Source organism: Leptosomus discolor, chromosome 1, assembly GCF_034619465.1.
Source record: "Leptosomus discolor isolate bLepDis1 chromosome 1, bLepDis1.hap2, whole genome shotgun sequence".
Lineage (NCBI taxonomy): Eukaryota > Metazoa > Chordata > Aves > Leptosomiformes > Leptosomidae > Leptosomus > Leptosomus discolor.
In genome coordinates, this window is record NC_141391.1 from 125082971 (window position 1) to 125098284 (window position 15314).

A 15314-nucleotide genomic window follows, 5' to 3' on the forward strand; every position below is an offset into this window, starting at 1 on the left:
GCAGGGACACAAGGTGTATCATCTTATCCTAAGGTCTAGTGCTTTCTTGACACCTTAGTGTTGCAATGCCAGGTCACTAGAGAATGGAGAGGAGTCAAAACTGGTAAGAAAAGTTGTGAGCATTGTGTTAGAAGATCAGGGGGAAATAGGGGAACAGCTGGAGGGCCGGTTCAAAAAGGACTTTTTTCTTCTTTCACCACCGTTTATTTGGAGGATAAAGGCATTCTTCAGCAGCACCACTGACCTGACTCAGATTCACATAGCACCCAATCCTGTAAATTGCTAAACACTGTCAGTTCCCATTAACAGGAGTTTTCAGGCTAGAGTCCTTGTAACTTACCAGCTCCTCATCAGCTGTGGAAATTCAACTCCTGCGGTTTCATCAAGAGGAAGCTTGAGGAATTATTTTCTGGCAGGATGTTAGCTCTTGACAAGCCCCTGGCAACAGTAGTTGTTCTGCTTTTGTGTTTATCTTCCAAAAAGGCATGGGATTATGTGGTTAAGGGAGTTTGCAGTGTCAGTGCATTAGTTTTCCAACCAGCAAATGTAGTACTTAAGTGTTCAAAGATTAGTTTCCTTGGAAACAGACAGCAAAAGATGTAAAAGCCCAAACTTATTTTGATAAGCACATGTCATCTTATCTTGGTAGTAAAATTTATGTTGCCTTTTTAGATGGCCTGTGCTTGAACTCCACGAAATATATGATTCTGGATTGGAACTGGAGAGATCAGAAACTAAGGAGAATGATGGATATCCCTGAGGTATTGTATAAGCACCTGTATATATTATATTCTGTGTATTCATTACTTTTGATTCTAGTGCCCAGATCTTGGTGAGTAAGGTTTTCTTTCTGCAGAGCTGACTTCAGTGATATAGAAACATAAAGAAGTGAACATTTGACTGCTGAGTCTGCACTCTCAGGTCTCAAAATTACCTCCTGAGGAAGATTTTTTCCTTTTTTGTTGCAAGTCACAGCTGTGACTTCTACGGCTGTGCTGTGAATTTCTCCTGTTTATGCTAGATGGTTGTTCTACCTGTTCCCAGGGAGTTCTCTCAGTAAGAGGAGTTTGGTCAAAAGTTTCTCCAAAAACTAAAGAAAACGGGAGAAGCATTTCTTTGTTTGCATCTAAGAGTAAGATAACTTCTTGTAAGTAAATTTATAGACAGTTCTCTCTTTTTCTTTTTTTTTTTTTTTTTTTTGTTTTTTGACAAGAGGTAGGGTACAAACTATGTAGAACCATCCATCATTTGTAGACTTCTTTTAAGATAATTCCCCATTCTTTTCAATTCTGTAATCCATCTTTCACGTTTATTGCTGTGACAGTTTGCTTTTTGAGGCAAGGAGGCTGCTCCCTCTTGTGGTAAATACAGAAGGCTTTTTTGTATGGTGCTTGCACTTACTTGAAGTTTTTTAAAGAACACAAATTCATAGACATAGCAGGACAAAAGGTGCCAGTTACAGTGGGATGGATTTTTTTAAGTCAACTGAAGTAAATACACATACGGTAGACTACAGGTGATCCACCTCAAAAAATGAAGACTATGGGCTATTGAAAGCCTGAACTATCCTTTTCAGCTCACTGTAGGTACCATTCTGTCTAGGAATATAGGCCAACAAATTACTCCAGAGGTATTAAGGAAAAATCTTAAGGCTATCTTAACATCAAAATGTTAAGGTTTAAAACCAAGTAAGTAAGAATGTTATACCTTCATATATAGTGTTAGCATATGGAATAGATATTTAGGTGTGATTACAAAATAGTGAATATGTGATTACAGAAAAGTCTTCAAGCCTGCACTTGACTCAGGTAACCCAACGTACAGAAAGGTTTTTGACATCTTGAGCTATGTAAGTGGAGCATCTTGTGGCTATTTGTCCTGCTGCAGATTCCTGGAAATTATTTATAAGGAATGTCAGTAATAAAAGATACCCAAATAAAGGCATTTTAACACAGTAGAAACCAATGGGATGTTTTGGCAACTTGCAGACTTGAAATACAGAATACAGTCTTAGCGAGCAGAGGATCTTACTTTTCTACTTGTGCAAAAATTGTCAAATACATGCTATGAATAGTCATAAGTTTCTCAAAGAAGAGAGGAATTAAGTACAAAAAATGTAATTTAGAGAATTGGCAGTTTGATGTACTAATTTCTTTTCATCCCGTATTAGTTGTGGAGGCAAAATTGCACCCTTAAAATTAGAAACAAGGCATACTGACGTATTTTCAGTGCAAACCTCAATTGTCAATAATTTCTTTGCATGTTTAAGGTGCTGCATTGCTAAATTTCATTGTGGTTACACCAGAAAGCAAGAACAGCTGGAAATGTGTCCATTCTACTTGCAGTTTTTGTGCTCGCCTGATGTTCAGTGGAGAATTATGTACACAGTGGTATATTCTGATAAATATATGGATTTAAAAACACAGAAATCTTCCCACACGACAGTCTTGTATCCCATCATATCCACATAATGGATGGTGCCCTGATGCACTGCTATCTCAGTTGCCTCAACACCTCATTAGATGCTGTTGGGTTTTGGTTTTTTTCTCTTTCTGTGTCTCCTGCTTCATTCATCCCAAACAATGGCAAGAAGGAACTAAAAAGAAAGCTCACAAAGAAACTGGAGGAGGGGTGGATGGGTTCATGTGACTGTGACTTGGCACACGGGAGTTATATTAAAGTATAAAGGTTTAAATAAAAATTTATTGTATACTTTCTGATGTGACCAAAGGACAACCTTCCTGCTTTGAAAGCTTTGTGTATGAGGTTGATGGCAATATGGAGTTGTCTCAACTCCTCAATTTACTTGTTTCTAAGATTCAAGTGGAGTTTTTTCAACAAAAACCTGTATTGTATTGTCTGCAAACAATACAAACACTGAGCCTTGAGTAAGTTTGAAAATGCAGAAAGTTTAGGTTTCAGGCTTCATGAAAGTAAAAAGGTTTGTAAGAAATGGACTTGTGGTAGACTGCTATTTTCACTCTCATGTAGCACATCCAGTGTGGAATAGAGATTGCTTAGGCTTTCTCACATCATTTATTTCTGTGGAGGCACAGAATGATATAATCCTGAGAGAAAACTTGCAAATAAATTATTCGTAAGTGGGAAGAGGGAGATTATAAGAAGACTCTGGACTAACCATGATGATAGAGAATCTCATGTTCCTGCTGAAATATGTAGCCAATATTTACTCTTGAATACATTCGTCTTTTATCTTTAGATATGCAATAAGCTACAGCGGTATCTGTGTTATAAACCAAAGTGCTGTACATGCAGCACATGTAGACCTGACCTTCATGCTCGCTTTCATTCAGGTGTCTCAGACACAGACAATGTTGTGGCTGTTGCAATGCAGTACTGCCCTTGGACTACTTGAGACCAGTTGATACTGTGGAAAGTGCCATAGGGATTTTGCAGCCCAGGATGGACCTTTTGCTGTGTCATGCTTTATCAACTCCGTACCAATGTCAACTTTTCTGTAGCCATAGTTGCACTTTAGGATTGCAGAGCAAATGCTAGATGTTTTACAAAATGGAAACATTCTAAAGCTCAGGACCTTTTATGGGAACCTCTTCTTTAATTTCTAGTCCTATGGTGGGGTGCCTGAGTAAATAATGTTATTTAGCCAAAGCATTATCAGTAACTTTTGATGCTTTCTTTGTTTTTTATTTTCTTCAGATAAAGAAAGAAACAGTTGACCTACTGGAGATGAGTATTATAAAGCTGTGCAGAGAGGGATCTGTGAAGCTGGGACTCTTTTAATGGTTTTACCAACAAGGAAGTAATTTGCAGCTGCATTTTACTATTATCCTGTCTGCAATTGGCGAGAGGTTAACAGGTGATGGAATCAAGAATTTTGACTTTTCAGAGGTCTATCAATACAGAAAGAATGCACATTGCAACTTTTTCCAAGTTTCCTTTTCTTTTAATAATAAAACATGAGTTTTGTTTGTAGTTTTAGCATGATTTTTATTGCAGGAAATATGTGATACTAAAATTAGAGTTACATTGCATTCACCTTACTACTCTAGGTCACTTTTAAGACTTTGAAGATGAGCAGACTTGGCTGTGAAAGTCTTTGTACAACTCAGTTTTCTGTTTTCTCCCTCTGCTGTCCCAAAGGAGACACTTAATTCTCTCATGAGAGTGGTAATCTAGTTCTTGCCCTCGAGGGTCTTTGAAAAACTTGTATGAATTTCAGTAACTTGTCAAAAGGGTATTTTTCACCTGTCTGTTCTAGAGCTGGACAGATGCTATTTTTTGCTATTACATGATAAATTACCTGTGTATTATATTTAGACTGTATTTTGGTTAAACTGTTGGAGTGTGCAAATAATATTCTTCTGTTTGTCCATTTAAATTAAAAGGAGATGATCTTTGGGTGATTCTTTTGTCATTGTGGATAGCAGGGAATGGATGGATTTTTTTTTCAGAGGACAAGATGAATAAAGGTGAGCAAATCATCAGCATCTTGGAAAGCCCTAGATCGAAATCAGATGTTTTGAGAATGAGTTGCCCTTTTGTGATAAAGAACACATAACCTTTTTACAAATTTAAAATGCATCTGAATCAATAGCAATGACTGCAGTAGGTTAAGAAAATTGCTTTGGTCTTCCAAAGCAATGGTTTCTGTCCGGGGCTGTCTCAGCACCTGCAGTCCTCCCCAATGGCATCCAGTGCAATCAGAGTACAGCTCCTTTCATTGTATGCCATGCCTGTTAGCTTGGCAGTGAAGGGAGAAGAAATAATACACCTGAGATTACACAGAAATTCCAGTATAGCTGGCAGTATCCCTGCAAATTAATAAGACATAACAAATCCTACTGAATTGTGGGGCAGGAAAAAGCATATATTTAAGCTCTTCCAGGAGACATGAGCTGTACACCCTGACCAAAGTACACAATCATTTGATTGGTACAAGCTGATCATGGGGATCCAGGCACAAATGTAGAAAATGAGGAAGAGAGAGATTTAGTTAATAAGTAATTCCTGGCCATAATGTGGGTTTCAACAAACAATACAGTTTCCCAACGGTAAGGACAGTATCTCAGCTTAAACACTCTGCAGCACAAGTATATTATTCCTTCCTCTCACCAAGAAGAAAATGAAAAACAAGACAAGTTTTCTTCCACAAGAAGGAGAGGCTCGTCCTTCCAGATGTCCAGATAACAGTGCGTTCAAACAACAGAAGCTACCAGCTTGGAAGCCCCAGCTTACCATTGCGACTGTGCTCTCCAGCTTCTTTCTCACAGGCGTGTTCTGCCTTTCTGTGGGAGTCTGCCTCATACTGTCCGCAAATAGCGTCAGAGAAATCCAGGTTTGTTTGGGGGTGGTGTTCTTAGGTATTCTATGAAGAAGAAACTGGGCTATGTTTGAAGGGAAAAGGCTTTGAATTTCTGCTTCTGGGTAAAGATGATAACAATGGCTTCGTGCCTTGGACATGTGTCCAGCAGCCAGTATTCCTGTGAAAATCCTCCGAGGTAGCTGGTCACTGATAAAACCCAGGCACTGGGTGGTTATCTGGGTGGTAATATCTGAAATATGGGTGGTAATTACTACCACTATCTGAAATATTGTCATTATTTTCTGGGTTTTTGAAGGGAAATAAACTAATCCTTTTGATAATGTTTGGTAGTAGAAGATGATAAATGTTAACTGGGGCAAAATCTTAAAATGCAGGGAGCCCTGATGTTTAAATGCATCCTGGAGGAAAGGTTGGTTAGGCCTGTGGTGGTGTTAATGGACTCCTGGTTGGAGCCAACACTTAGCACTACATGCAAGGCTGTTCTTGGGGGCGGGGGGCGGCGCGGCACATGCCATAATGCACATGGGGACTTGTCAAGCATTACTTGGTCAGCCAGACCAAGCTGCAGAAGTGTTCCTCACTCGGCACTCCTTTGCTGAGGAACAGATGTGGAGATTCTGCAACAGTCATCAAAAGGCTCTAAACCAGCTTTAAACTAGGGATAAAATTTGTGAATGTTCATTGAGGCCAAGTCCTGATTCTTTGCTTCTGTTGATTTTTAACAATGCTTTTGGCAGTCCACAGTCACTTAGAACTGCTCTAAGTCTTGGAACTAAAACACTAACCTTTTCCTTTATTACAATATCTCTGCTTGTTACTTCTCTGACAGATCGATTATTCAGATAAATGCTCAGATTGTTCAAAACTCCGTGAAAATTCCTCTAATTGGAATAAGGAATGCCACTGTTCTCTTAATTTCACACTAAAGGAAGGTATATTGGTAAGTGGATGTGAGAAAACAACTCAAGTTGCTTAATACTTCCTGTTACTTCTGTTGCTGTGTGATAAAGCACACTAGTTCTGCTCTGCAGAGCTCCTGACTAAATTGTCTTTGTACTTTTTAAAAACATTTAATACTCAAAATTTTACACTTTTGCCTTTGCTATTTGTTTTGGTACATGTTAAAAATAATTAAGATCAGACTACCTCTGTCCTTGGTTGGGAGATGTCCAGGAAGAAGATGGGTATGGAGGAAATGGTGTTTGATTGTGGAGGTGACTTCTGTCTGTCTTTCTCTCTTTGAGTTAGTAGCAAACCATCGCCCTTGGCCTGGGGTTAGTTGTTACTGCACTGTAAGCTCTCAAATGAGAAGGTAATCTGAAGTTCTGACCACTTGTCATAAGTAAACTCCTGTAGTCTTTTTTATAAGGGTTATGCTATTAATCCCCAAGGTCCTTGAAATAAGTCTAGCAATGTCATTCTGCAGTTTCATTTGGGAAAAATATCCTTCATTTCCTGTCCTAAACTACTGGGTCACATTGCTGAGATGCTTCATGTACTGCCAAAGAGATCTTATGCTTAGTACTGCATAAATGATCCCTTAAAATTACAGTGTAATTGAAATTATAAAGTCACTTTAGGGTTCTTCAGTATTGAAGAGGCTGTTAAAATACTCTAATTCTTCAAGTTACAGTGATGTTTGAGATGAGAAGGTTTTTTAACTGAATAATGGTTTTTAATAGTTCAATAATCTTCTTTCTTCCTTGTATTTGCCTGCCTAGCATTCTCCTTTTAGTTACAGGACTTAACTTTTCAAAAGGTTAGAACAATTGATGAGAGGCGGCCTTATTTTCCAAAAAATCTGAAGGTATTAAGAGCTGTTGGGTAGGGAACGTGAGTGTCTGTCTCCACAAAATTATTGTAATAATTGCACCATCTTGAGTAAAGGATTTCTCTTTGTCTGCATGAGCTCACATTATTGAAAGGATTTATCCTTAAATTCCAGGGTGATGTTTTTATGTACTATGGCCTGCAAAACTTCTATCAAAACCACCGTCGATATATGATATCAAGAAGTGACGCACAATTGTTGGGTCGAAATGTAAATGTAAGTTTTAGTTATGAGATCATCAGTATTTCCATCAGGTACATCTTTGACCATATGGAGAGCTAACTAGTCATAACTGTAAGTGTGTTAAAATGGCTCTAGGGAATAATAAGAAAGTAGATTTTCAGTGTTTAAAAGTCTCTGCTTTTATGGTTGTTGGGGGCATTATGTCTAGTAAGTTAATAAGAGAGGAAGATTGAGGGGATAAATAAAAGATGTCAGTCCAGTGTTGCAGTTCTCAAACCTGCACCTTGTAGGGATGCTGATTAAAAATACATTGTCTTTTTCAAATAAATTTACAGAAAGCTTTTCCTTCTAGCGTTTATAGTCTTCTTAGCCAGAAATGTTTTAAGCTGTGCTTTTATTATAGGGTTAGGGAATTAAGTTATTCTTTCATTTTGCCATCTGGCTTTGGAAGCAGACAAGGAGCAGGAAAAGGTTTATGGTGAAATAGGTGATCATGTAGCATTCCAAGTATGCAACTTAGAGGTCTAAAGAGGAGGCTAGACAGCATCACCTGCAGCAGGCCTGCGTAAGGAAATTGGGGAATGCAATCATTGCATTCAGTTTTTTTACTTATAAATACAAAACATATTTTCTTTGGATTAAAAGTAGCATTTCTTAATATACACACAATCCACACACTGTCCTCTCAGTACGTGTAATGATTGTGCCATAATAATCTGTTGTTTCTATAAAATGCTTCTTGTAACTCTCAAGACACGTTCCCTGTACATCTGCTTCTCCAGGTGTCCAGTCAGCTTGTTTGTTTGCATCCAGGTGCAACTGCTTTTGGCTTTTGTGCCAATCAGATACACAGCTTATTAGAGTTATTTGAAAATGTTTCTGTGTTTAAACCTGAAGATTTATAGTTTCTCATGAACTGGGATAGGAGACATGATAAATTTGAGATGAGTTTTTTTTTCATGCTGTGTTTTCATACATCAAGGTTTCCCCACACAGAACTGTAGTAATGTGGCTAGCTGCCTGTGCTGTTCTCCACCATTGAAGCAGTCCAGGTCAAAAGTAAAAAGAAGGAACAAGATGTTCTAGGGTAAGCCAAGGCTTCACTGGAACATTTTAAATTGTTGCTATGTTATAATAGCAGATTCCCAAATGAGTTTTTGTAGTCTGGAGTTTGCAAGTCCTCAGCAGAATTTGGTGAAGACCTTTAATTTACTTACTGTGATGTGGAAGGTGTTCCTTAACTGCAGACCCATTCATTTGGAGGTATCTCTAATGTGACCAAAAGGTACTGGAGAGTTAATTATTCAGTGGCTTTTCAGAAGAAGGAATGGGAGGAGAACATTGTCTATCTGGATTTCTCCAAGACTTTCGATACAGTTCCCCACAGACTCCTTCTAGAGAAACTGATGCGTTATGGTCTAGACAAGTGGTCTGTGTGGTGCGCAGGGAACTGGCTGACAGGCTGCACCTGGAGGGTGATGGTGGTAAATAGCTCCTTTTCAAACTGGCAACCTGTCACAAGTGGGGTCCCCCAGGGATCGATATTGGGCCCAACGCTGTTTAATATCTTCATAAGTGATCAGGGTGATGGGATCAAGTCTACGCTGATGAAGTTTGCGCATGATACCAAACTGTGGGGAGGTGGATGCTTTGGAAGGCAGAGCCACCCTGCAGGAAGACCTGGATGGGCTGGAAGAGGGAGCTAACAAGAACCTTACGAAGTTCAACAAGGACAAGTGTAAGGTCTTACACCTGGGAAAACATAATCCAGGAGTGCAGCACAGGCTGGGATCTGCCTGGCTGGCAAGCAGCTCTGTGGAAAGGGACCTGGGTGTCCTAGTGGACAACAAGCTCAATATGAATGAAGAGTGTGCTGCAGCAGCAAAGCAAGCCAACAGGATGCTGGGTTGCATCAATAAGGGCATCACCAGCAGAGACAAAGGAGTCATTATCCCACTCTAGTCAGTGCTTCTCAGGCCACACCTGGAATATTGTGTTCAGTTTTGGTCCCTGCTGTACAAAAAAGATGTGGGCAGGCTGGAGAGGGTGCAGAGAAGGGCCACAAAGGTGATCCAAGGACTGGGAAGCCTGCCGTATGAGGAAAGGCTGAGGGAACTGGGTTTGTTCAGCCTTGAGAAAAGAAGGCTTAGACCTTATCACAGAGGGTGATAAAGGGTGGCTACAAAGAAGATGGAGACTCCTTTTTTACAACGAGTCACGTGGAAAAGACGAGGGGTAATGGGCACAAGTTGCTCCTGGGGAGATTCTAATTGGACACAAGAGGAAAATTTTTCATAACAAGAACAACCAGCCACTGGAATAATCTGCCCAGGGAAGTGGTGGATTCCCCAACATTGGACACTTAAGATTCAGCTGGACAGGGTGCTGTCTCTAGACAGTGTACCATGCTTTTCACAAGAAAGGTTGGACCACATGATCCTTGGGGTCCCTTCCAACCTGGTGTTCTGTTCTATGATTGTACAAATATTAACACCAGCAAACCAAAAAAAAAAAAAAAACCAAAACAAACCACCGGGTTCTGTCCCTGATTGTTCTGTGACCTTGAATGCAGATTCAGAAGAGCTACTGCACGCCTTTCACCACCTACCGAAATGGGACGCCCATGGCTCCATGCGGTGCTATTGCCAACAGCATGTTCAATGGTAAGTAGGTAACTTCCATATCTGCCTTACTAATTTCCACTTGAAACCATTCCATTACCTCAATCCAGCTGAATCCTGATATTGCAAGATGTCTGTCTTTCTCCCACAAAAGGTTTTGTTTGGCAGTGCTACATGAATATGGGACTCTGCTTCCTACTGTTGAGTAACTTGCCCCTCATTTTGAAACTGAGGAAGATTTTTTCATTTATTAAGGCCCTCTTCAATGTGAATATACAACAGGACTGAGGAATTGAGTCCCTGGTGAAATACAGAACAATGATACAACAGATTTAGTGTGCTTCATTGCTAAAAAATAAATTCTTGTACAGTGATGGGAGAGCCCAGATTCTGCCTTCCCACAGTGGTGTGCTTAGAAGGAGGTGACATGTTCTTCACATCAGTTTGAACCTTTGGATCTGTGTGGTTGCATTTTGTTCTTTGAGTGCTGGAAGCATACATAGTCATGCTCAATTTGATCCCAGCGTTGATCTTTTTTGTAGTAACCTAGTATTTAATCTGCCTATGAGTACATTTAGGCTGAAACCCAGAGGGCTCTTAGCCATGAACACTGGCAGGGTTCAGAATGGATTTCTTTGTGGGGAAAGGTGACAAAAAACCTCTACAGATTTTCCTCCCTTAACCCATCCTTTTTGTCTGTCCCCCACCCCCCACTTTTTTTTAACCTGTTCCACACAGCAGTTTTTGTCAATGTAGCAGCTGTTTTCAAGCAGCAGGGCCACCCACACCATAGGACTTGTGAAGGGCAGCTGCATTCAGTAACTTCTAGATCCATTTGATTTCCATCTGCCTGTGCACCCACCTGCTCCCCTGGAAGTCTGATTACTGGACTGGGCTCAGACCTAGGCCAGCAGAGCTACCTATGTGCAGCCTACACTCTTCTGGAGCCCTGGCTGCTGGACAGAATGCTCCTGCAGAGAACTAGGGATAGTAAGATTTTAAAATGCTGAGGGTAACCCTCCCAGTGTCTGCCTTTGCATCGGTCCTTAGTGCACAGTGTGATGAAAGGTTCCAGCTGCTGGTGATGTGAGGGAAGGGGGTGATGTCTGAATCCCCCCTCTGGTAGCTTATTTCTGTCCCTCTGCTGTGAAAGAGGGTGCTTCCCATTCACTTTTGACAGTTTAGCTGGTTGTCTAATTGCTCTCTAATCTTGTTTTGTAAAATGAGGAAGATGGCCAAGTTCCTGCCATGGGAAAGGTTTTTAGCCCAAGCTAGCAGGTAAGGGAGTAGTCAGACAAGCAGTTAAGCAGGCAGAGCTGAGAGAATTGCAACTTCTGTTAATAAACTAGTGACAAAGATCTAGGGCACAGAATGATCAGTTGCTCAGAAGAGTGTGTCTGAGCCCTAAGGAGCTGTGTGAACACAAGTTTTGTAGCAGGATTAAAAAAAAATATTTTCATTGATGATGCTTATGCAGCTGAGTTCTGTTTTTCATGTTTCCTAAAACCAGCCCCTCCCCATCTATATCATCTAACTATCCCTGCCTGTCATCTCTTTGGCTGCCTAGGTGTTTACATAGATGTTAATGAGACCTATAATGTTGCCTTACATTAAACTAATCTAAGTAGGAAAATATAATGGATCAAAGCAAATGCTTTTTCCCCACCAAAACAGGATGGCACAGTAAATCACAATTTTAACTAAACAGTTTTTGATTGAAGGAAGTGTTCCTGTTCAAGGTAGACAGGGTCTGATTAGCATAAACTAAAGCAAAATTTTCTCCAGAGGGTCATGAATTCCCTTGACTGTGCTTTCACCTCTCCCCTGTTCACTGAAAATATATATTATATATAACAAAGCAATCCGTTTAGGACAACTGTCAAAGCAATGCTAGGGAAAGCTAACTAGGAGAGTAACTTCTGTAACTAGCTGGAAAGCTCCAAAAGTGATCTGCAAAGAAGTTAGTCACACAGGAGCTGATGGACGTGAGATGTTTGTGCATGTTTCCACACAGGGATTCAGCAGGATTATTGGTAGGAATAGGTTCAGTCTTTAAAACTTCAGAAGTTCTATGGCTCTGGAACCTTAATTCTTCTTGTGGAATGTACAGTGCTCTGTACGCAGTCGTGATGAAACCTTTCCCAGGATTTTTTTTTCTTTCTATTCACTTGAATAGTCATTTGTCACTTCAATGTGATGGTTTTTATTAGTCATGCTGGCAATTAGAATGACTGTCTTTTACTCATACGCGTTGCTTGTTGCTTCTTGTATTCCCTACAGACACTATTGATCTTTTTTACAATCTTAACTCATCTGTTATTCAAGTACCACTGCTGAAGACTGGAAACAGTTGGTGGACAGATAAAAATGTGAAATTTCGCAATCCAAAATCATACAATCTCTCTTCTGCATTTGCAGGTGAGAATGGTTCCACTAGTATTCCTTATTTTTCAATAGCTTCCCTACCTCCCCCTCCATGTGAGGGTCTCCCATTCTGAGACGAATTGCCTTTGGGAGAAATACGTCCCAAAGCAGCTTGGAGAAGCAGATTTAAGAAGGTGACTGAGAGCAGAAGACAGATTTAGCCAAAATATCACTTTTTTTTGTTTTATCACTGAGCACAGAAATTAGGACAAAGTGGTTTTGGAAGACTGAAGTTATACCATGTCAACACTCTTCTGTATAGTTTCTTGTAATGCTTAATCTGTCCCGAGAAAGCAAGGATGCAGTCACTGTTTTTTCCTGTTGAAAATATCTATGAAGAAGAATTGCATGTCATGTTTTTCCTTCTTCATGCCTTTGCAGATTCTTAGGCAGTTGTGAGACAAATGAGGCTGCCATCATCACTAATTCTCCCAAACAGCTGTTTCCTATGGCCGTTTTCTTGTTATGGTTGATCAGTATTGAAGTGGGACTAAAAGCTCCCTATTCTGGACCAAGGCAGTGCTGTGCTGGATGCAATATGCAAGATTTAATTATCTAAGTAGTTTTCATATGACAGATTCTAAATATCATAGTTTATGCCGTTAGACAGTAAAAAGGTGCTTTTCTGTTTGTACAGGAATAAATTAATGTATAAAAATGAAGGCAAACTCCTCCTTATAGAGAGCCTGTTGCTTGCTGAAGAGTCAAGAATCCAGAATAAACAGTATTTCCATTTGTGCAAGTTGCTTTGGTTTTCCTGTGCTTGAATTTTCTAATCTGTAGCAACCCCTGGGTACTGTTAAACTCTCATTCATAGAATCAGAGAATAGTTTGGGTCAGAAGGGACCTTTAAAGGTCATCTAGTCCAAGCCCCTCATGTTTGAGGTGAGTGGAGATGCTTGGGTGAAAAGTGTTATCTAGCATCTATAGTTTTTCAGTAACTGGACAGGGTCTTGTTTCTCTTTCATATCTCATGGTCTGTGTTGGTTGTGAGTAGGCCCAGAAGTTAGTCACCAACCACTGTTTTTACTGACAGCGTGTCTTCCCTCATTTCTTTCTTTTTCGTCAGGTACAGCAAGACCTCCTTATTGGCAGAAACCAGTGTATTTGTTAGATGAGGAAGATGAAAGGAACAACGGTTATGTAAATGATGACTTCATTATCTGGATGCGAGTGTCAGCCTTTGCTACGTTCAGAAATCTTTACCGTCGTGTCAGACGGATAAGGCAGTTTGCAGATGGCCTCCCCGCAGGGAATTACACTTTTCGTATTTCTTATAATATCCTTTGATGTTATCCATGAGATAGTTACAGTGAGATGGAAGTGGATGGGGTTTGTATAGTAAAACAGCAAAGCAGACAAGCAAAACACCCAGATTAGATCACCATGAAAAGACTTAGTTTTGAGGGTGATGAGACACTACAAGTGTTTTTTCTTTAGCCTGTGCAGGTGGAGTTAAGACATGTTACTGAAATGGCATCATGTGACTTCGGATATGACTTCTGAGGGGGCTGCTTTTGGCTGGAGACATGGGAGCTTTACACAAAGGGTAAAACTGAAGAGTGTGGTTGGAACCTGAAGAGATGGTTGAAGGTGTTGTTTTAGCTGAAATATTTAACAGTGGCCTAATCAGATGTGTAGACATCCTTTCTGGGGTGCAGGAATGCCAGAGGTATCCCTGCTGTTGAGAGCTGTGTGGGACACCTGTGTCAGCAAAGCACTCTGGCAGGTTTGGGCCATGTGCTGACAGGAATTTTTGTGCTGGTGAAAATGGGCTCTTACACTGAACAGCGTGAACTTTGCTGACTAAAACACTTGTTTTGTCAGCAGGAGTTATGTCAAGATGACTATAAATTTCTCTTCTCTCTCAGCTGATAGAGCTGTGATTTCAAATCAGTTCTATTCTGAAGGTTTCCATGTGGAGAGATAAAAGGTAAAATCATGTAACATTCTGTGTAGACAACATAGTAGGTAGAGGTGAGTGCTTCCCCTCACTGAGAATATGTAGAGCGCCATCATGGTAAGTTGCCCAAAAGGCTCATTTTCAACAGAGTTTTCATAGCAAATCAGTGCAGTAGAAGTTACATAAATGATGAATCTCAAATTCATAATGTAAAAAAAAAGTATTTCCATGTTCACACAGAGACTGTATTGAAAATAACTGGATTTCTTACCACCAGCTGCTACTGGGTTTTTGTACCCAGAATAGCAGAGACATTACAGATCAGTTAAAAGGAACTTTTGCAGCAAATGCAGATCTCCAGACTTCTTATGCCTTGGAAAGGTTTCTGAGCATTTACCAGTACTTTTTCTCCTCCTGGAAATAATGTAAAATTTGTTATGAAACCTTGACATCCTTCTATCAGATTTCCCTGTTACCAGATTCAAGGGGAGGAAGCATGTGATTCTTTCAACGGTGGTATGGAGCGGAGGAAGTAACCCATTCCTGGGAATTGCCTATGTGGTTTCTGGCACAGCAGCAACCCTGACAGGTTTTGTCATAACTGCCATCCACTTAAAACTCAGAAAAAAGAAAACATACTTTCAGAAGTAATAAGGTTCCCTGGCTTCCTGACCAAAGGCAAAGGCGTGCTGTGAACCAAGAACATGCAGCACAGACCTTTCATTGTTTCCCCTGACCTCTGGATCCGTTTCAGTAACGGATCTGCTGAACTTAAGCAAACTGAGGGGCAGTACTGTTCCATCATCCAAAACCAAACTTACCTGAGGCTGCCTTCTTACTAATGTATGTGCTCCTAAATTTGTTTCCTAGGAAACTTATAGTGAGATGAGCCTTCAAACAACAGATAGCATAGTGGGTTAGAATTGCAACGGCAAAGAAATTATATGGTACTAATATCTGGCTGGAAGTAAGGATCCATATTCAGTTCTTACTCAAGCCTTAATTCAGACAATATTTCTCTTGACTTAAATGGAGCATCAGATGGGT

The 15314-nt window shown here is 40.2% G+C and overlaps 2 protein-coding genes across 2 annotated transcripts in view; both read left to right on the forward strand.

The window, feature by feature from the left end:
* The window catches only part of CMSS1 (cms1 ribosomal small subunit homolog), a 248792-nt gene extending 245030 nt beyond the window's left edge, over positions 1–3762 (forward strand). The window contains 2 exon segments of the mRNA XM_086463764.1: positions 673–761; positions 3679–3762. Coding sequence (XP_086319890.1) covers positions 673–761; positions 3679–3762 — 173 coding nt within the window.
* A 1342-nt stretch (positions 3763–5104) lies between these two features.
* Positions 5105–14918, forward strand: LOC104343439 (cell cycle control protein 50C). Its single transcript, XM_086460536.1, is given in 7 exon segments — positions 5105–5317; positions 6135–6245; positions 7251–7352; positions 9892–9982; positions 12221–12358; positions 13434–13655; positions 14731–14918. Coding segments are annotated over 7 exon segments (1065 nt in total).
* Positions 14919–15314: the final 396 nt, after the last annotated feature.